Source organism: Aulonocara stuartgranti (genome assembly GCF_965226115.1).
Source record: "Aulonocara stuartgranti genome assembly, chromosome: 7".
Lineage (NCBI taxonomy): Eukaryota > Metazoa > Chordata > Actinopteri > Cichliformes > Cichlidae > Aulonocara > Aulonocara stuartgranti.
In genome coordinates this window covers 16,199,185-16,220,952 of record NC_138945.1, presented here as the reverse complement: position 1 = coordinate 16,220,952, position 21,768 = coordinate 16,199,185, and the positions used below count along the sequence as shown (strand labels likewise).

General features: G+C 41.2%; 2 protein-coding genes across 2 annotated transcripts; one reads left to right on the top strand and one right to left on the bottom strand.

Moving 5' to 3' along the window:
* On the top strand, positions 1-2,433 carry LOC309710854 (neuropeptide FF receptor 2). The gene is made up of 4 exons (XM_082540674.1): positions 1-58; positions 418-756; positions 1,088-1,187; positions 1,293-2,433. Exons 2-4 carry the CDS (start codon positions 426-428, stop codon positions 2,185-2,187), a joined length of 1,326 nt encoding a protein of 441 aa, XP_082396800.1. The 5' UTR covers positions 1-58; positions 418-425; the 3' UTR covers positions 2,188-2,433.
* Positions 2,434-12,244: 9,811 nt separating this feature from the next.
* On the bottom strand, positions 12,245-20,266 carry LOC309711005 (putative global transcription activator SNF2L2). The gene is made up of 6 exons (XM_082540951.1): positions 19,605-20,266; positions 17,720-17,949; positions 15,342-15,447; positions 13,596-13,697; positions 13,321-13,465; positions 12,245-13,202 (listed from the first exon to the last, which is right to left on the bottom strand). Exons 1-6 carry the CDS (start codon positions 19,698-19,700, stop codon positions 13,069-13,071), a joined length of 813 nt encoding a protein of 270 aa, XP_082397077.1. The 5' UTR covers positions 19,701-20,266; the 3' UTR covers positions 12,245-13,068.
* Between the last annotated feature and the right edge of the window lie 1,502 nt (positions 20,267-21,768).

Sequence of the window (21,768 nt, the reverse complement as noted above, 5' to 3'; positions counted from 1 at the left end):
GTCTTGGGAGAAATATGAGCATAGCTTTGGAGAATTTTAAAAAAAGATCAGAATAAAGGTAACCTTCCCAGACTGCTGTCTTACAGTAACTGCGCTAACAATCCACAGGCCAGCAGGTAGTGATTCCCACTGCTCCCAGAACAGATGACTTTTAATCAGTCAGTGTGAGCATCCACTGAATCAAGCTACTTGTACTGACCCAAGAATTGGTTTATTGATTACCGGTGAGGTTCTATTGGTCTATGTTATTACCAGTTGATTTCTTCTCCTGGTAATCAGGATTGCCTTCCCATCGGGAGGACCATGTTGATCTGGCTCATGATTAGTTGACTTTGTTTAGAAAAGCTGTTGGAAATGGCCAATCCCTTAACAGATTACAGTACTGCCTGACTCTATTCCTCTCTCTCTTACATCCAGATATCACCATGACCCTGAATTTTCTAAACACGACCTCATGGGAGGGCCTGAACTCCATCTCCAACTCCTCAGGAGTGCACAAAAATCCTTTGACCTTCCAAAACATCACTTATGTTGATTTCTACCTCCACAAGCCCTCAGTGGCTGCAGTCTTCACTGTGTCCTATCTGCTTATCTTCCTGGTGTGCATGGTGGGCAACGGGGTGGTGTGTTTCATTGTGCTGCGCAGCAAAAACATGCGCACGGTCACCAACCTGTTTATTCTCAACCTCGCCATCAGTGACCTGCTTGTCGGCATCTTCTGCATGCCGACCACACTGGTGGACAACGTCATAACAGGTGACATGTTCTCTCTTTCCCTATTTTTAAGGCACTTAAACACATGGAAATTCAAAATTTTACCCTAGAGTGTTATTGGAGCACATTACAGGATGTTTTTACTTGTGACCTTTTTTTTTAATGCTAAAATAGAGAAAGGTCAATAAAGTTGTTAATTTTATCAGTAAGAAGACCAATAAAGGCAATTTAATCATAATAAAAACTGCTATAAGGTAAAAACAAACAAACAAACAAGACATTGTCATTGTGTGAATGACGGTTCAAATAATCAAATGAATAATCAAATGAAATAAATCAATGATTTTATCTTCTTTTGTCTTCTTTTGGGCAGGCTGGCCATTTGGTCGGGTAGTTTGTAAGCTAAGTGGGATGGTTCAAGGCATATCTGTGTCAGCATCTGTGTTTACGCTGGTGGCAATAGCTATTGACAGGTAAGAGCTGTCATTTCTGTAATTTCTGATTACTGTTCACTTGTCTGTTTTACTCTGAAAGATTTACTTCCTTTATACATCTTCTTTAATCCCCTTTTCTATCAGGTTCCGCTGCATTGTTTACCCTTTCAAGCAGAAGCTGACCATTGCCACCTCCAAACTAATAATTGTCATCATTTGGGTCCTGGCTGTGGCTATAATGTGTCCTTCAGGCATCATGCTCCAGGTCACAAAAGAGCAGAGGGTGCGAATAGTCCTCGGCAGCAACAACGACACCCGTCCCTTCTACTGGTGTCGCGAAAATTGGCCCAATCAGGAAATGCGGAAAATCTACACTACTGTCCTCTTTGCTAACATCTACCTTGCTCCTCTTAGCCTCATTGTAATCATGTACGCTCGCATTGGTTACACGCTCTTCAAGACCACTATCTCACCTGTTAGGGGCAGTGGGAGTGAGTCTCTAGAAGGCAGTGGCAAAAACAAGTCAAGCATGGAAGGTCGTCAGACAATCACAAGGAAGAAGAAGCGAGTCATTATGATGCTGCTCGTTGTGGCTCTGCTCTTCATCGTATCCTGGCTGCCTCTGTGGACCCTGATGATGCTAAGCGACTACATCAGCCTGACACAGCATCAATATCGTGTCATTAATATTTACATGTATCCCTTAGCTCATTGGCTGGCTTTCTCAAACAGCAGCATCAACCCCATCATCTACGGATTCTTCAATGAGAACTTCCGCAGAGGCTTCCAGGCAGCATTCAAATTCCAGCTGTGCTCTGCTGACATTCTGCGCCAGAGGACTTACTCCCATCGGATCAGAGGAAATGCTGTGGTCCCCCTACGACCTGTCGCCCCCAGCAGATCAGGCTCTGGAGTTGGATCGGGGTTAGTGGAAAATAAGAAGAGCTCAAGTCAGGAGGAAGAGTGCTTGTCTGGTAAAAATGACATCAAAGAACAAGACGTGATCACGGAGGACCTGAAAAGGGTGTCCAAGATTTAGGCAGACTTTGACAATGTGCAGTGACTGCCCCGTTTCACAAACAAAGAGGTTTCTTTAACTTGTTCTAGATGAATTTAGACTACTTTAATTCCTTGTAAATCTAGATATGTCTTATGGTGTTATGGTGTCTATGGTTTTATGGTGGGTGTATATGGCAAAGTATGATATAAGCAGAGACTTTAAAATGACTCAAGACTTGGAAACGTCTCTACAACATCTCAAGAGCACCTATGATTCCTGCTTCCTGCTCATTATTTTTGTTCTCGGACAACTGCAGTAGAGAGTCCATCCATCTATCCATCCATAGTCTGGGATGCAGGGGTAGCAGTCTAAGCAGAGATACTCAAATGTTCATTTCCTCAGCCACCTCCTGGGCTGGGGCACTGAGGCTTTCTCAAGTCAGCTGAGAGACATATTCTGTCCACTGGGTTCTGGGTCTACCATGGGAGCTTCTCCCAGTTGGACAGTTGTCCAGGAGGCATCCTAGTCAGCTGCCATGACCACCTCAGCTGACTATTTCCAATGTGGAGGAGTACCAGCTCTACTCTGAGTCCCTCCCAAATGACCAAGGTCCTCAACATGTCTCTAAAGGAGAGCTCAGCATTTTGTCTGGGAAAGCTAAAAACTGCGACTTGAAAGCTAATATCTGCTTCAATCTCATTATTTTGGTTATTGGCCATAGATGAGGGTGGGAGAGCATGAATCATCCTTAGAATAGAGAGTATTAATCCTTATTTATCCTTTACTTGGCCTTGGTTTGGCCTCTTTGTTCATGTACAAAGATAGGCTGAAGTTAAATGGCGAGAGAATAATCTTTTTTATCTCCTTAAACCAGCTTTTTTCTAAGTGGCTGCCACTTGAAAACAAAAGAGTTGAAAAATGGATAAGTGAGGCTTATTATAATTATATTAAAGAACATCTTTGTGACATTAAAAAGATTCAAGAGTTTAAAAGAAAGTAACTGCAGCTGAGTGTTTAGAGGTATATGAGACCCAAGCCTTTGGTTCTCAGGGATTCCTTTATACATATGCAGAAATCATTATTTCAAACCTTGCTTGAAATGAGAATCTAAGATTGTAATAGATCCCCCATATTATTCATGAATTGAAAAAAAAAGGACTGAAAAAATCTTAATTGGTCTCCATAATTAATGCTGCTATCCTTACAATTGCCATGGTTACAGCAGGCACTGTAGCAAAATGCTCCCACAGTTACTTTGCCAGAAGTACAAAAGGAAAACAAATGGTGCGCCTTCACAGCAGAGGCACACAAAGAAATCAGTCAATAGTGAGTAACAGCAGGCCGTGCTATTGTTTCGTGCTATTGTTAACACAGATTTTTTGCCTCATGAACATTTGGTATGGATTTAGTTTGATCACATCTGGATGGCAGTACACTACTAGCATAAGAAACTGTCTTCAGGTGCTGTGCAAATATTTCTCAGATGTTGGGTCATGGGCAGACATGGCATTTTTAGCTGAAAAAACAAAGACGTCTTTCATAAGAAGTTCCCCAAAGAGCTCCCATTTCAGCAGAAAATTGTAGTTTTAAAATTGTAGTTTTACAGTTTAATAAAGAAGTACAAGTGCAGCATCTTCAATTCTGTTTTTGTTCACATTCTAACTCTATACACTTTATACAAATATTTAAAAAAATGATTTGCACATATTTGACACATGTTATTTATGGTCTCTTCTGTGTATGCTGGTAACTGTGCACACTGTCTGATTGGTGTGCATAACATCCGTAATGTAAAAAATGTGTTCTTTAAGGATAAATGGTGTTTTGTAGGTGTAATGGTTATAAAACTGCTTTCAGTGGTTAAACTGGGAAAATACATCATTGATATGCTGTGTGTAAAACATAACTCATCATGGGCAGGCTTGTCTGTCTAATCCTTTTTTTTGATGAATGCTGAGCTTATGTTCCTCTATAACCTCAAAGTGAATGTAATGAAATGCGAAATATTGCTCTGCATATTGTTAGAGTCTGAAAGTGGAACTTACATATAACCAAACGTGTTTAGTGTTTTCATTATAAAGAAAGAAAGAAAGAATGAAACAAATGCATTCAAACATACGATATAAATAAAACTGATTTTTGTTTTCATTTTGGATTATACCTGCCAGTTTGTAAAATATGTTATACTGCACAGGCACACTCATGTCACTATAATTTAGATCAGCTTGTTGCTTGCTGGTTTACAGTGTTGCCCCTTGTTATAAAATATTTATCTTTCAGTATATTTTAATGGCTTCATAAGTTTAAACTCAATATATTATTTATATCATCCACTGTTGCGTCTTATTTAAAAAAGGGTTCAAAAATGATTCAATAAAGAAGAAGAAAATAACATCGCCACAACAATTAGCTACTTTCTGCTTTCTCTTCCATATAGATAATGTTTATGGTAGGGATCTTAAAATAAGTGAGAGACGGAAAGGACAGACTAAGACTGTTCATCTCTGCTTTCATTTTGGTAATGGCAAAAATCATAAGGTGCCACCTACACATTTACCTTACATGAATTTCATTCCAACCGCTAGGCAGTAAATAATAATGAACTCCATACCAGTCAATAAACAGTAAGAGTATAATGGCTTGAATGAGCATTATGTGGAAGCGGCTGAATAACTATTGTATTTCTTCTTCTGCCAATAAGAACTACTGTGAGTAAGGGATTAATGGAAAATCTTTAACACTGCAGGTGACATTGTCTGGAACCCTGACTGGTCCTCTGATTTGCCTTGATTTTATAGACCCTGTTTACAGTTTGGAGTTTCCTTGAATTCCTTTTGTGCACACGCAATGTTGCTGCAATTTAATATCAAAATTCATATTTTACATATGAATTCAATACTCTATAGAGGCTAAGAGAGTGGGTGGTATCCTGAGCAGGTTTTGGTGCTTGTTTTGCAGTGATGTTGTGATATGATATGTGTCCCTAGTAACATTTATAATAAATCAAAGACCAGTTATATGATCAAATGTAACTGCGTGGGTCCCTACAATTATTTACCTGCTAATTTTTGTGACCGGGATTTGTCCAAAGATACTTTACATTAGAATCCACCAACTGCACATATGCACCAGCTGGCAGACTTAAGGTGGACTTAACCTTAACCTTTTTTTTAACAAGTTTCTCATACCACAAATATTGTATATGTGGAATTTGAAATGAAGATGCGAATAAATACCTGCTTTACAGCCAGGCACACATGACTAGATTAACAGATAAAGTCTTACCTTGAAAAGTCTAATAAAAAGCCAGTGAGTCATCTTTTTAGACCACAGGTGAAGAGACAGCAGGTTGATGAATACCACAGGTATACTAAATTGCAGTGTTCAATAACAAGTGGACCTTGGAAAAGGTCTTTCAAGTTAAATCATTATATAATAATTACTATTATTCAGGTTTGTGAAGGATATGTGCAATTCTTATAATATTATACTGTACTTCAGATGTTCTATTTAATGGTAAGAATAACTTCTTCCTCCTAGCGTTTTTCCCGCTCGGTTGCAGGGTCCGCTTTTCTGCAAAGTCGTCTCCACTTGGGTCGGTCAAGGGCGTCGGTCAGATCGGCTTCGATCTTCTTCACGTCGTCCTTGATTCGGTCCATCCATCTCCGCTTTGGTCTGCCTCTAGGTCGACGTCCTTGGGGGCTGAGCCGCAGTGCTGTTCTCACCACTGAGTTCTCATCGCTCCGTACCACATGTCCGTACCACCGCAGCCTTGCTTCTTGCATCTTATCTGTGATTGGCGCGATTCCCATCCTCTTTCTAACGTCGGTGTTCATGACGTGGTCCCATCGTGTTAGGCCTAGGCACCATCGCAGCATCCACATTTCCATCGTGTGAAGGGCTTGTTCGTGCTTTGCGGTGGCTGGCCAGCACTCGGATCCATAGAGGGCGACGGGGCGCACTACACTCTTGTAGATCTTTGACTTGAGGCGATTGGGCATTCTTCGGTCACACAGGACGCCGGTGACTTGGCGCCATTTCATCCACGCTGCGTTGATCCTGGCTCGTACATCTAGTAGGATATCGCCGTCATTGCTGATCATCGATCCGAGGTATTTGAAATGAGGTACTTTCGCCAGATCTTCTCCATCGACGCTGATCGTGCTGTCGGTCTGGGGGCCAGCCTCTAAGTATTCGGTCTTGTTGGTGGCCGAAGTCAGCTAGGCGAGTCTTCCACTGCTGCGTTTGGTATTGCAGTTCTATTCGCGATTCATCGGCCAGGAAGACATCGTCGGCGTAGAGAAGTGTCCAGGGATGGGGTGACTGGAGATCCGCCGTCGCAGTGTCCATGCAAAGGATGAAGAGCAGCGGGGAGAGTGCCGAGCCTTGGTGGACGCCCACATTGATGTTAAAGGGCGGCGATGTTCCCACTGGGCTTCTGACCACGCTGGTGACTTGTCGGTAGAGGAGCTTTGTCCAGTTGACGTAGGCTTCAGGAACTCCATGTGATCGCAGGGAGTGCCAGACTAGGTCGTGTGGGACACGGTCAAACGCCTTTTCCAAGTCGAGGAAGGCCATGTGGATGGTCTTGGACTTCTCTCGGTGCTTCTCCAAAAGCAGGCGGGCAGCATGGATGGCGTCCGTCGTGCCACGCCCCCTGATGAAGCCACATTGGTTGGGCGTTAAGTTGACGATTTCTCGCATCCTGGCGTCGATGATCCGTTCGAAAACCTTCATGGTATGGCTTAGGAGTTGGATCGGGCGGTAGTTGGAGCATTCAGCCACATCGCCTTTCCCTTTCCAGATGGGCACCGTTATGCTGGTTGACCAGGCTGCTGGGACGGTCCCGTCTCTGATGATGCTATTGAACAGGCTGGCGAGGACTAAGGCGCCTTGGCGCCCGAGCAGCTTCCAGACTTCGGCTGGTATGTCGTCTGGTCCGGTCGCTTTACCATTCTTCATATTTTTAACGGCTGTTTCCACTTCCTTGATGGTGATTGCCGGGACAGGTCCTGGGACGGGCGGGGCACTGTGGATTGGCTGGTGAGGGAACTCCACATTGCAGATATCGGAGAAATACACGCTCCAGCGATTGAGGATGGCGGACGGGTCGCGGAGGGTTTGATGGTTGGCATCCTTGATGTGTTTGACCTGGCCAATATCCTGTGTTGCTCGATGGCGGCTGCTGGCAAGGCGGTAGATTTTGTTCACTCCTCCGGGCGTGTCCAACTCTTCATACAGTTGGTCATAGTGCGATGCCTTTGCCGCTGCTACCGCCTTCTTTGCGGCCGATCGTAGGGCCCTGTATTGCTGGTAGTCGCGATCGCTGCGGGATTGAAGCCACACTTTGAGTGCCGACTTCTTTTCCTTGATGGTTTGCTTCACGCTATCATTCCACCACCATACTTGCTTGTCGATGAAGTGCTTCCCTGGCTTCGTCGCCCCAAGGGTGTTGCCTGCTGCGTCACGTATTTGACTGGCGATGTTCTCCCAAGCCTTGTCCACTGGCTCATTGGAGTCCACGTCGAGGTGTTCAAGGGCGTCCATAAGCTGCTGTTTGCAGCTTATGGACAGATAATGGTAAGAATAACTAAAGTTTGCTAAAATGCATGTTGTCAAGTCACAATGCTTCTTGCAGAATGTCCTCTTATTAAGTTCAATAAAAACTATATTTTCATTTTAGTCTAGTTTTAGTCATACCTACTTTAAATTTAGATCATTTTAATAAAGCTGCAAAAGGAAACATTTAATGGTGTACTTGGGTTGCATTGTGTGCCTTGAATTGCTGAAAAGCACAATTATACAGTGGGGCAAAAAAGTATTTAGTCAGCCACCGATTGTGCAAGTTCCCCCACTTAAAAGGATGACAGAGGTCAGTAATTTGCACCAGAGGTACACTTCAACTGTGAGAGACAGAATGTGAAAAAAAAATCCATGAATCCACATGGTAGGATTTGTAAAGAATTTATTCGTAAATCAGGGTGGAAATTAAGTATTTGGTCACCTCAAACAAGGAAAATCTCTTGCTCTCACAGACCTGTAACGTCTTCTGTAAGAAGCTTTTCTGTCCCCCACTCGTTACCTGTATGAATGGCACCTGTTTGAACTCATCATCTGTATAAAAGACACCTGTCCACAGCCTCAAACAGTCAGACTCCAAACTCCGCCATGGCCAAGACCAAAGAGCTTTCGAAGGACACCAGGAAAAGTATTGTAGACCTGCACCAGACTGGGAAGAGTGAATCTACAATAGGCAAGCAGCTTGGTGTGAAAAAATCAACTGTGGGAGCAATCATCAGAAAATGGAAGACATACAAGACCACTGATAATCTCCCTCGATCTGGGGCTCCACGCAAGATCCCATCCCGTGGGGTCAAAATGATCATGAGAACGGTGAGCAAAGATCCCAGAACCACACGGGGGGACCTGGTGAATGACCTGCAGAGAGCTGGGACCAAAGTAACAAAGGTCACCATCAGTAACACACTACAACGGCAGGGAATCAAATCCCGCAGTGCCAGACGTGTTCCGCTGCTGAAGCCAGTGCATGTCCAGGCCCGTCTGAAGTTTGCCAGAGAGCACATGGATGATACAGCAGAGGATTGGGAGAATGTCATGTGGTCAGATGAAACCAAAGTAGAACTTTTTGGTATAAACTCAACTCGTCGTGTTTGGAGGACGAAGAATACTGAGTTGAATCCCAAGAACACCATACCTACTGTGAAGCATGGGGGTGGAAACATCATGCTATGGGGCTGTTTTTCTGCCAAGGGGACAGGACGACTGATCCGTGTTAAGGACAGAATGAATGGGGCCATGTATGGTGAGATTTTGAGCCAAAACCTCCTTCCATCAGTGAGAACTTTGAAGATGAAACGAGGCTGGGTCTTCCAACATGACAATGATCCAAAACACACCGCCCGGGCAACAAAGGAGTGGCTCCGTAAGAAGCATTTGAAAGTCCTGGAGTGGCCTAGCCAGTCTCCAGACCTCAACCCCATAGAAAATCTGTGGCGGGAGTTGAAAGTCCGTGTTGCTCGGCGACAGCCCCAAAACATCACTGCTCTCGAGAAGATCTGCATGGAGGAATGGGCCAAAATACCAGCTACTGTGTGTGCAAACCTGGTAAAGACCTATAGTAAACGTTTGACCTCTGTTATTGCCAACAAAGGTTATGTTACAAAGTATTGAGTTGTATTTTTGTTATTGACCAAATACTTATTTTCCACCCTGATTTACGAACAAATTCTTTACAAATCCTACCATGTGGATTCATGGATTTTTTTTCACATTCTGTCTCTCACAGTTGAAGTGTACCTCTGGTGCAAATTACTGACCTCTGTCATCATTTTAGGTGGGGGAACTTGCACAATCGGTGGCTGACTAAATACTTTTTTGCCCCACTGTATTAGAAAATTATCAAGGCATTCAGGAATGAAAAATTCTGGTAGTGTTGGAGAGTTCATTCCTGTCTAAGGTCATTGCTCCTGTAGAACGGTAATGACTCAAAACAAGACTGACACAGAAGAAAACTATCAGCAGGATCAAACACTCGTCAAAAGTGAAAGAAAGAAAAAACTGGAGCAGTTTACTTAAGGTGAGTGGATCAGCTCAGTGGTGAGGAAGTCTCTTCTAAAGCTACAAAAAGTTCCCGATTGCACTGCTTTCCTTAAAAAGGGGTCAAGTAACAAAAGCAATTTGGTCTAGAGTCTCAAAAATTTTCAGTCTGTCATTTTCATTTGTTATGTTATTTAAGAACAATATGCTACACTGGGTGGGATTGCTGTTAATGGCTGAAATGTTTTTGCACAAGTTAATGCTAAAACAATACCAAGTTAAGCTTTCTGAGATCACAAATTTAAAGTTACTATTTGTACTCTGTGAACCAGAGAACTGCACCATCAGCAAAGGAAAAACAATAAAGGTGCTACTAACGTTTACATTCAGATCGTTACTGTTCACGCTGCTGTGTGCAGTAATATCACATTTTTCCTTGAAACAGCAGCGGTGTTAGATGAATGAAATCATTTTCTATATACTGGGAAAGTTGGCAGCAGATATTTTTATATGGTATGTTTAAAATCCACCTGTCAGCATTCTGACAGCGTTCAAAGTTTATGAGGCAGAAAAAAACCCAAACAAAATGTGTCACGCAAATGACGAGAATTTCAAAATGATCCAACTTCATTTTAAAGGCGCTGATGTTGACAGAACATTTTTTTACAGTGAGCACAATGATATTAAATGCAGTTACCTTATACAACAGGCGATTAGTGAAAGCTATGATAAATGTGGATCACTCTATCTGTTAAATCGGTGTCCTGTGGGTAAAGGAAAAAAAACAAAACAGATTGTCTTCTCAACAGATTAAAGTCACCTTCTGGAGCTGCGCTAATTTGATAAAACCATTAGCGCAGCTACCTTCAGCAATATCTCTATCCTTACACTTCCATTAGGTTTATGTGTAATTTTCTGTGAGGTTTTCATCACAAAGATATAGTCCTATGTGCCTTTTTGTTCCCAGAGCTATTTATTGTAAGAGCCTACACCTTTTAGCTGCTCTGAGGATGTTGTTAATCTGTAAGTACCTGCAAAAAGCTTTGTACTTCTGACACCTTCCAATTTATTAAATGTTGAAGAGCAAATGATTTCACATAGCAAACATTAACTTTTTGTAGCTTTTACCGAACGAGCTCGATGGACACTACACACTAAATATGCAGATATATTTGTGTGATGTAACCCGTTGGTTTGGGGACTGCTGACGTGAAGCCTTCAGTGATTTGTTGGAGCGCTAACTTGTCAACTAACACCAGACAAATGGCTGGGGGTAAAAGAAATAAGCTATAGAAATGAGGACTGACTTACTTTACTAAACAGCATGAAGTGGTAATTAGTGGAACTAAACTTTTGGTACTTCCATGTTGGCTGTTTTGTTCATTTTAAGGGCGTATGATTGAATTAAAGTGGTTCATATAAACTTAAAACTTTCCTTTTTGCTTCACAGTGCAAAACAGCATAGGTAATATAAAGTGGTGGTTGGCAAAGGAAGCAGAACATACAAGCTAAAGAGATGCAGCCTGATCTTTAAAGAACCTTAATCTGCCTAAATCAATATGAAAGAATTAGAAAAAAAATTATTTGTATTAATGAAACTACAGGCAGAAGATGAAGAAACAGATGAATGTAATATGACACAGAAAAGCACTACTTTTTGTTTTCTGTTTGTTTATGGGTTACATGAAAACATATGGAGTTGATCATTGAGCTTAGTGAGCAGTGAGTAGCTGTTTAACTTCAATTTTCTTTGGTTTATTCAACAGATATGAGCCTGCATCAGTCTAACTTTCTGCATGAGAGCTCCCAGCTTTGCGTCTAAAGCCTTGAAATTCTTTCTAGGGTAAATTTCAACATATAAATCAGTGAAGGCTTCTATGCTATTTATGTTTGTTTGCTGTTTATCTTTTCTAAATAACACGAATTGAACGTCTTCAAGATGAGCGACTGGGTGGACACAGATAGGCTGTGACACTGCCACAGATGGGCCCATATGTAACTGCTGTAACACTGGAGAACATGACTGAAGCATATGCTAGAGCTGTTGATCACAATTTACCGTCAGCTATACCTGGTTCCATGAGCACATATGGCAAGAGAGCTAAGAGCTTGTGCAATTTGTGCATGCCAGTCATAAATCCACTGTCCATCTCACAATTTTATAGAAACTATTGATGAAAAAGTGCAAAATTTGGTTTTTAGGGTTTTCTCTATATTACTGTACGCTATTGTAAGCTCTTTACCTAATAATATAAAGCACCTTTGGCGCTATAATAATAACATTAAATTGCACTACATGTAAATATAAACTTAGCATATATCACATTTCTTTGCATTTATTTCTTATACTGTTTAAATTGCTACATGATATTGTACAATGTATATTTCAATGAATTCTGTCTCTGTATAGACAAAGATCCAGACAAACGGTTCTCTTGCACCATCTATTGGCAGATTCTTTATATACAGTTCAAATACATAAACATTTTAACATCTCGTTCTGCTCACCGGGTTAAAAATAATTGATACCAACCAGTGGGACTTTTTGGTAAAATTTATTTTGCAAGTGTTTAAGTGATACAGGTTTTTGAGGGATTGTCTTAACAATGATGTCTTTCATCCTCCCCAAATAGTAGGAGAGTAAATGAAAAGAAATTTTGTTATTTTTCACACAAACTGTACAATATGTGAATATACTGTAGCACAAGGGATACAAATGTTTGACTTAAGTACCCCTGGTTAGATCCAAACTTATTCCATCAAGTATCAGAAACAAACAAAAGGCATACTACCAGTATTTGTCACATGTCTTTTTACTTGTATCCACTCTAAAAATCACATTCAGAGACTTTAAACAAATCTAATTTGCTCATCTCCGATTCATTAAACGGACCTTCCTGTGTGCTTCGATGCCCTGGCCCTGAACACATCATCATCAGCAGGTTTTCCTCTGGAGGAGCCAGCTTCAGGACAGAGATACATATCATGCTCCAAAGACATATGAAGGCATTTCATACAATCAAATATATTGATTAAAAACAGTCAATGAAACTGGTGCTTTACATTATATCTGCAGAAGCTATCACGGGGACTAAAGCAGATAAAACGTAAATCATAATTCTTATAAAATACCAGCTAAATGAGAAGAACAGCACTGTGCAGCAAGATGTGTTTGAGTGATGTGAGTCATCTAAAAAACAAGCACTGTTTTATAAGTGCTTCACACTGAGGAGTCCTTTCACGGTTATTTTCAAAGAGCTTTCTTTTAATTAAAAAAACACAACAACATAAAGAAACCAATGAAAAGGGATGTGGCAGAGAATAGACATGGACAAGGATACAAAAAGAGCAGGGTCTTTTAGTTCAACCTTCATCTTTTGTGGTGTTATCCTCTAGATCCTCATCGCTGTCTAAATCACTGTGAACCCTCTTGGCCATAGTATTTCTGCTTCTCTGCTCCTTAGCCCCCTTCTTGATCTGAACTGGTAATGGTTTCACTGGTTATAAAAAGGGAAAGAAATATATGATAAGTCTAATACAAAACACTACTGCAGACAAACAAAAATGTTACTCCTTTTTCTCCATTCACCCTAGTTATTAAAACACAGCCCTCACCTGCTGATGGAACAAACTGGTCTTCAGCTCCACCGCCATTATTGCTGTGACTGGCGCTAACCGTCTCTTTCTGTTCTTCATCTGTGACGATTCTCTGTCTCGCACTCTCAAAAACAGACTTAATGACAATAGAATCCTCATAGATCTGCAGTGATTTACACACACAGACACACACACACACACACACGCGCGATCAGAGTTTTTATAACAGGAACCGTGGAGAAAAACTATTTTGCTGCTTGTGAATGAAAGAATTCCTCCTGAAATCCCTTCACCTGTGATCCCTCCAGATTATAAGTCTGAGCATTGTGACACAGAAGGAAAATGTCCTTCTCCAGATCTCCCACACTTCTGTACTTGTGATTGCGAACACGTTCCTATGAAATACAGTAATAAAAACAGACAAATAACAACAACAATAAAACTATAAACTGATTTGGTTCATTATTTAATTTTTTAAAAAAGGACAAAAATACAAAGATACTTGATTGTCTCCTGAACTTTTCTAAAACACACTTATTCAGTTTTTTGCTGAGAATTAAATGAGAAAAAACTCACTCACTTCAAGTCTGTACACTAAATAAGAAATTAGACTTGTCAGTCATCTTAGCATTAAGACCTCAAACAGAGAAGGTAACAAAATAGCTACCAGCACCGTCACATGTCACATGACTACTGTTAATCTTTTTGCAGCAAAGCCAGAATGTAGACACAACAGGTTGTGACTTTATGGGAAGTTTGGTGCTGAAACTACATTTTGGCTGGCAAAGTGATATTCTGGAGTTAGTGCAGTGTATAAAATCTCACCACTAGATGTCAGTAGATTGCACATTGCAGTCAACTGAATTATCGTTAGCTTCATAGCATAAGTGCCTAAGTCATTGACTTAGTCAAATGACTTAGGCAATTATGCTATGAAGCTAACGTTATGTTTTCTTACCTCTCCCAAGTGCATAAATCTAGCTATGGTGGCTGTTGTAGGACAAACAAGTCTGGTCGCCACCTACACTCACTGACCTCAGCTGTCAGTATGTGTCCATGTCTGTTAAATTTGGAGGAGGGTGTAAAGCTTTACAAAAGGAGTCCAATATGACTCAGTTAAGCTAACTTCTGTCCAATGACGGCGATACTGAGGTGAGTTGTTGAGAATATCCTGAACTTTTCTGTCGCTAAGTGCTGCCATTTTTGCTGTTGTTAGCCTCTGTTAGCTGCTGTTAGCCATTGTAAGTACGAGTTTCTTTGAAGTGGACTTGGACACTTAGTGAATAAATTCTCCTACGCTGCGAGAACGAAATCAAACTGTTTGTCAGAGGCAACGTTTGATTTTTGGGACATTCGAGCCTAACATTAGCTGGCATAAGGTTAGCTTATAACCAGCTGTTGTTGTTAAGTCAACTTATTGTCAGCTTATTGGAGGCACTAATCTGTTGATAATAAGTAATTGCAACAACATTGGGTATAAATGAGCCTGTTTATATGTACAACATTTGTTTTTTCTAATCCTCAAAAATCAACTGACTTTAACTTTAGTGTGTAGTTGGCCTTTGTTGGTTGTTTTTATGTGTGTATTACATTAATTAAAAACAACAACAACAATTTTACACCACATGCTGTCTTTTCTACAGTCTGACTGTAAGGATGATGGGGGGAACATGGTAAACCTACGTGCTAAACCATCAGCTTAATAGAAACATGCTAGCGTTTAGCTCTTACAATGGCGATAAATAGAAAAGTTCTAGTTTTGTGGAGTCTGTTAAGCATAAAAATATTAAGGCTCTTTCTGTTCAACCCATGTGTATTTAACATACATTGACATATTTGTATTATATAGTATACCTAAGCTCTAGTTAAGTCCTCTTAATCACTGTTTACTGAATGAAGGTTTTGAATACTGAATAGACTCCCACTTGCCATTGATGTATTATGGTTCACCCCCTTTTCATTCAATTTTATCTTCGTAGAAAAGGTAACTGTGAAATCTGTATTGTGTCGGAGTTGTGAGGGTATTCAGTGACACAAACCCTGATCCTTCTGAAGTCCACAGGCTTTCGGATCAGTTCGTAGTACTCAGGTACCTCCTTCTTAGAGGGAAGCTGCACAAAGCCTTTACTGATCTGCCGTCCCAACCTAGAAACACAATGTTTCTTTTAATCTCGTGACAATAGGAAAAATGTTTAATTATTCTGTCAATATCTGTAAGACATTTTGTTTTCTTATTCCTGATAATGTTTTCTTGCAGTCCACACTTACATACAATGTCTTTTCATGACTAAATTATGAAGGAGGCACAATCCCAAAATAAACTGCTGATTGATTCAATGTTCAGCATTCAAAACTTGACAAAGTGAGTAGCTGCACTGGGATTTTTAAGGCAGGTTTCCCTGAAATCCCTGTGAGGTATTAGGTTAGACTCGCAAAATGTTTAAAGCTGAAATTTTTTACTTCTGCTTCAATCCAGCAGCAGGGGGTGAGAGAAATAAGTGTTCTGGTTCCTCACTGAGTCGCTAGGCTAAAAAACTCTCTTGTTAAAACTCTCTTGTTAAAATATCCCACTGCACAATCCGTCCATCCATCCATCCATCCATCCATTTTCTGCAATCTAAAGATCATGCATCATACAGAAAGGTCCGGCTAGCTTCTTGCTGAGGCAACAGAACTAACCATTGCACTACAGTGCTGTTGTCCCTGGATAGACCAATTTACTTAAATATAATACTTTTAATAATAATGATAATATCAAAAGAATCCCTTAATCAATCAGTTTTAAAGGGGACCTACTACGGTCATTTCTAATTCCGTATTTCTAGTCTTGAATTCAGCTACAGTAGCTTCATCCTAGACCCTGGTGCAGTACCACAGTTTATTCACTGTATGAACTAAACTATTTTGGCCGCTTCCTTTGAACCAGCTTTGTTCTGGCTGGCTGTTCCTCGCAAACAGAAGGTTTGAACAGCAGGTGGGTGGGGGCCACTGGGCCTACGTTCGGAGCTGAGTGCCTGAAATGACTGCATCAGGGATATCCCCTCGCTTTGACACCATACAAACACAAAGAGCTGAAAACTCTGAGTGTGTTTATACTGAACCCTGAGCTTTAGCCTTTGGGATTACTTACACATATGCTGACTTCATTATACAAAAAATTGTCTAATAGGGTATAACAGGTCCCCTTTAAGCTGTAATCAGGTGTACAGTTTTGTAGGAATTGCTATAAGACCATCTCAACAAATGTAATTTTAGAATCTACATGTGTTCTCTATTTGTCACAAGTGAAATATTTCAAGCCTTTTTTGTTCTCATTTTGATGATCATGGCTTATAGCTCACGGAAATCGGAAGTCCAGTACCTTAGATTAACAGAATCTTTTTCTTAGAGTTTAAATAGTGTGTATGTCTCATTTGAGTTCAGTACATAATGCCACAGTCACAGGAAGGATTGCTGACTTCACAGTTGTCAGAGGGCAATCATCAACACCCTCCACAAGGTAGGTAAGCCACAGAAGGTGATTAGTGAAAAGGGGTTGCTATATACAAAGTGCTGTACTAAAGTATATTAATGGAAAAGTTTATACAAGAACTTGGGAGAGCTTCACAAAGAGAGTCAGAGCCACTATGCAAAGACTTTCTTCAGGAAAGGGGCTACAACTGTTGCATTCTTGACATCGGCCAACTGCTGAATCAGATACAGCATCACAAACGTCTTACCTGGGCTAAGGAGAAAAAGAACCGGACTGTTGCTCAGTGGCCCACGGTCATCTTTTCAGATGAAAAGAAAATGCCGCATTTCATTTGGAAATTGAGGCCCTAGAGTCTGGAGAAAGCGTGAAAAGCCACTGAATCCAAGGTGTCTAGTGCAAAGTTTGCAGTCTGTCTGCTGTATTTTATCAAGGCTAAAGTCAACACAGGTGTCTACCAGGAGATTTTTACACCACTTCATGTTTCCATCTACTCATAAGCTTGAAGGGGATCTGGTTTTCCTTTTCCAGGAGGACTTGGCAGCACAGGCCCAAATCTATTTCCCAATTGCTCGTAGAATACATGAGGTTTCGTCAAACCAAAGATGAGAACCACCTAATACAGGCTAAGCCCTGCTGTCAAAGCTACCCGGGCTTCAGTCGCACCTCAGCAGTGCCCCAAGCTGATCACCTCCATGTCGTACCACACTGATGCGGTACAAGCCATAATAGTCAAAATAAAATCAAAAAAGCTTGAAATATTTAAATTTATGCATAATGAATATAGATTACATGGAAAAAAACTAAAATCAATCAGTATGAATGAGATCATGCTCATCAAAAGGTTAATATTATCAAATAAAACATTATATTCATTTTTGTAATTAAAAAGAGATCTAAAAATAGTGACTTTTTTGACACAGCCCAAACGTCTTTCACATCCCTCACCCATCTTTGTAGTTCATGACCATATCCACCAGTGTGTTCAGTGTTCTGGTGAGTTCAGGTGGATTTGGAGGGAGTTTCTCAGCTGGTGGGCGCCCTCGCTTCCTTTTGACTTTCTCGCCAGTTTCTTGCCCAGCCTTCAGGTCTTTCACTGCTTGATGATCACCTTTACGCTTCTTCAGACTGATGTCCTCCTCCATGTCCTCTAGAGAACCGTTCTCTCTTGCCTCGAGCTGTGGGTGGGGAAATCTTGTAAATGCACATGTATTTTCTTTTTGTTTAGTTCCTACTTCAGCAACACAAAGACTGAGGAGGAGAGAGAATATTTGCTAGAGAATGGGAGGAAAGAGTTCATTTCAAAACTTCTATTTTCTGTTTATTCTAACTTGGCCTCTTTGATTTTCATGTCAAAGCTCTCGGGAAAACGCATAGTACGTGTTTTTCCCAGACGCAAACCTGAAGCGCTTAAGACGACAAACTGCAGATTCTAAATTTAAAACCTCCAAATTAAAGCACTCTAAGTCTCCATCTAATTAGCAGCTGGAATTCAGGCATTTGGAATTACAGAGCATGGTTTTGTATTCAAATGAATTAGGACTCATTTATTTATTACAATAGCATCTGAATTTATATGGACTGAAGCAACCCAGTGCCGTCTCTGCAAATTTAGGACAGATTATTTGATCTGTGGGCTTTGATGTGAGATGATTATCGAGGGGATGCTTAATTTTTAATGCACGACGAGTCGGAATGGATTCGAGGAAGCCCTTTTCTGTCAAAGCACAGAGTCTAAAAATGCCATTGTGCCATAAATATGAATCTATATTTTGCTGCTTTGCACTCAGCCTTGTGCATGCAAGACAGAGAGAAAAAAGAGAGCCGGAATCATTATTTTAGGTGTGTGGTGTTTGACAAGGGTGCGTGCTGCATCCCGAGTTATGTTCAACCGTTTCATCCGCTCCTTTTCGATTATGCAGCGACCACTGTGTTTTCCACAAAGGCAATTAGAGGCCAGAAACAAGAGTGAGTTGCATGCAGCACAAGCAGCTCTTGCAGCAGCAGCTGGAGGGGGGGTAGAGAGGGCATGCTGTCCAATCTGAACAGAATATTGATGCATCAATAATACAGGATCATACAGTACACACATCAGCCTTCACATCATATAATACAGCACGCCTGCTGATCTCTCAAGGACGCAAACTTGAGATATTTAACACACACTGATCCGAGGAGCAGCGAACGGTGCCATGCAGAATTAGAAAAAATGGAAAAACAATAACAATAACCCCCCCCCTTCCCCCCACCTCAAAAAAACCAAAAAAAAAACAGGACTGAAGATACATGCCTGCACTTCCAACCATAAAAAAGACATAGCAGAAGCTGACTTAGAGGAGACAACAGCACTAGAGACAACAATAGAAATCCTGCTCATCATTGTTCGGGGCTCAAATGTAGGCTTTGAAAAGCCCCGCTACTCCCTCTAAGGGGAAGCAATCGTTCCAGCGGAATACTGGAGGGATAGAGGGTAATCCTCAAAGATGTATAACACAGCTGAGAGCTGCCTGATTGACTGTGCATGTGGAGTGGAAGGGTGTCAGAGTGTGCATGTGATGCTCCATGCCTGTGCTATCTCCTAACAAGCCTGCCTCTTCCCTGACTAATCTGGCAAAGATTCCCTCTCATCTGTTACAACACACACCTACACACTCTCTCTCCCTGCCTCTTGCGCACACACGCATACACTCTCTCTCTTTCCTTGGCGTGCGCGCACACACACACACACACACACATACACACACATTTTATCCATCTCTTCCTCTCTTCCCATGCGATGTACCCTGGCTGAATCCTGAGCCTGTGAAGAAAAGACATGGAGGAGGATATTTACCTGACTGCAATCTGCAGGCTGGTTATCGGGATCGGCTGCAGCTGTGGGGGAGAGAATTAGCAAGCCAGCATAGCGGCGAGCTGCTAGTCTCTTCATCAGCTGATCACTCAGAAGCAGAGCCCAGAAGGGGGGAGAATAAAAGCGCTATGTTTTCATATACAAATCATTGGGCAGGGGGAAAATACAAATGCCATACCCATCTCCCGTCTGCAGCTCTCCGAAGTCTTTTTCCTGACTCTGGAAGGCCCCGAGCTTGTCTCCCTCTGCATGTTTTTAATATCGACTGTTGCCAGACGTTATTATTTTTTTCTTTCCTCTCTCTCTCTCTCTCTCTCCCTCTCTCTCTTTCTCTCTTCCTACCCCTCTGTTAAAGTTGTCGGGTCCTTTTTTATTTTTATTATTTCTTTAAAAAAAAATCTGCACTGTATTTTGGAGGGATCGTACTGTTCGTTATCAACTAAGGCAAGCAAGAAACTCCTGCTGGAACCAGGAGTCCAAGCCTGAAAGCAGCACGGACATTCATGAGTTCACTCGAGAGCACGTTTGAATGTGCAGCCGCCTCGGAATTCCAGCAGGGTGATTAATGCATAAATATTGACTCAGATTACACTTAATTCCTCAGCCGAGACAGCAAGGAAAGAAGAAAAAAAAGTTCTCTGCAAAGTCCGAGCCGCTGAGCTGCAGCAATTGCAGAAAAAAAAAAAAAAGGGAGTTTTTCTACTTTAGGCAAGTATTCAAAGCCATGTGGTTTCTGTAAAGCAATTAGTTTTCTTCCTAACATGTGCACAAAAAAACAAGCCAAAAAGGCTGCTGCTGGATAACAGCACAGAAAAACATATGCAAAAAAAATTTAAAAAAATGTCTGATGTCAGAGCAACATCGTTTTGTCCAGTGGAAATACTTGTGAAGTGGAGGATCTCAGCTGAATGGAATTCAGTGAGAGAAAATCATAATGCACGAGTTACAGACTATTTGTCATGCCATGCTACCCTACTACAGTATACATACACTCCTATATTCGTCCACTTTATTAGGTACGCCTACTCTTATGCGCCCTAACACGAATATATGGTGAGCCAATCATATGACAGCAACTCAGTGCATTTGGGCACGTAAGCATGCTCCAGGCGATCTGCTGAGGTTCAAACTGAACATCAGAATGAGAAAGCGTGATTTAAGTGTCTTATAATGTGGTATGGTTGTTGGTGTCTGATGGGCTGGTAGGAGTATTTCAGAAACTGCTGATTCTCTAGGGATTAGCAAATGGTCCAAAAAAAAAAAAGAAAAAAAAAGAGAGAGAGGGGGGAAATAGTTCTGGGTGAAAGTGATTTGTTGATGCCAGAGTTCAGAGGAGAATGGCCAGACTGATTTGAACTGACAGGAAAGCAATACCAACTCGAATAATCACTGCAGAGATGGCAGAAGAGCATCTCTGAAGGCACATCACATTGATCCTAGAAGTAAATGGACAGCAGCAGCAGAAGACCACAATGGACACAATCATTCAACAATGAAGGACCCACACACACACACACACACACACACACACACACACACAACATATATATACATATATCTGAGTTTGATTGGTTTATCGCGAAAATATTGATTATAGCTGTTTTATATCAAACTGATTCAGGGAAATATGTGACATCACCTTTGCCAAACAACTCCCACCCACTTCAATAAACCAGTAAGAGAAGCACATGACCAATGGCTCTGAATGTGCGGTCAGCATAAAACCCAGTACGTGGTGCCACATTTGATTTAACTTATTCGATTTGACTTGTCCACAGCAAATCAAAGTTTCTGCACTGTCTTTTCCGAATCCAACAAATACATTTATTAGTTAATTTAGTGTTTGTGGTTTGTTGGATCTTGGTCCCAAATTGACAAATGGCCCAAAACATCAAGAATGTTTCACAGACATTGTTGCAGCGACTGTTTTTCAAAACCTTTCAAGTCTCAGTTTTATGATATGGCACAAAACTAATAATTACTAACTCTTACAGTATTTTTATCGCCCAATATGTAACCTGATTTAAATGTGAGCCTTATTATGACATATTGAGCTGCACAGTAACCCAAACATATACACAAGGATGGTCTGCACCATGAAATAACGAACCATCTGATGTAGAAGTCCATACATGTCACATGCAAC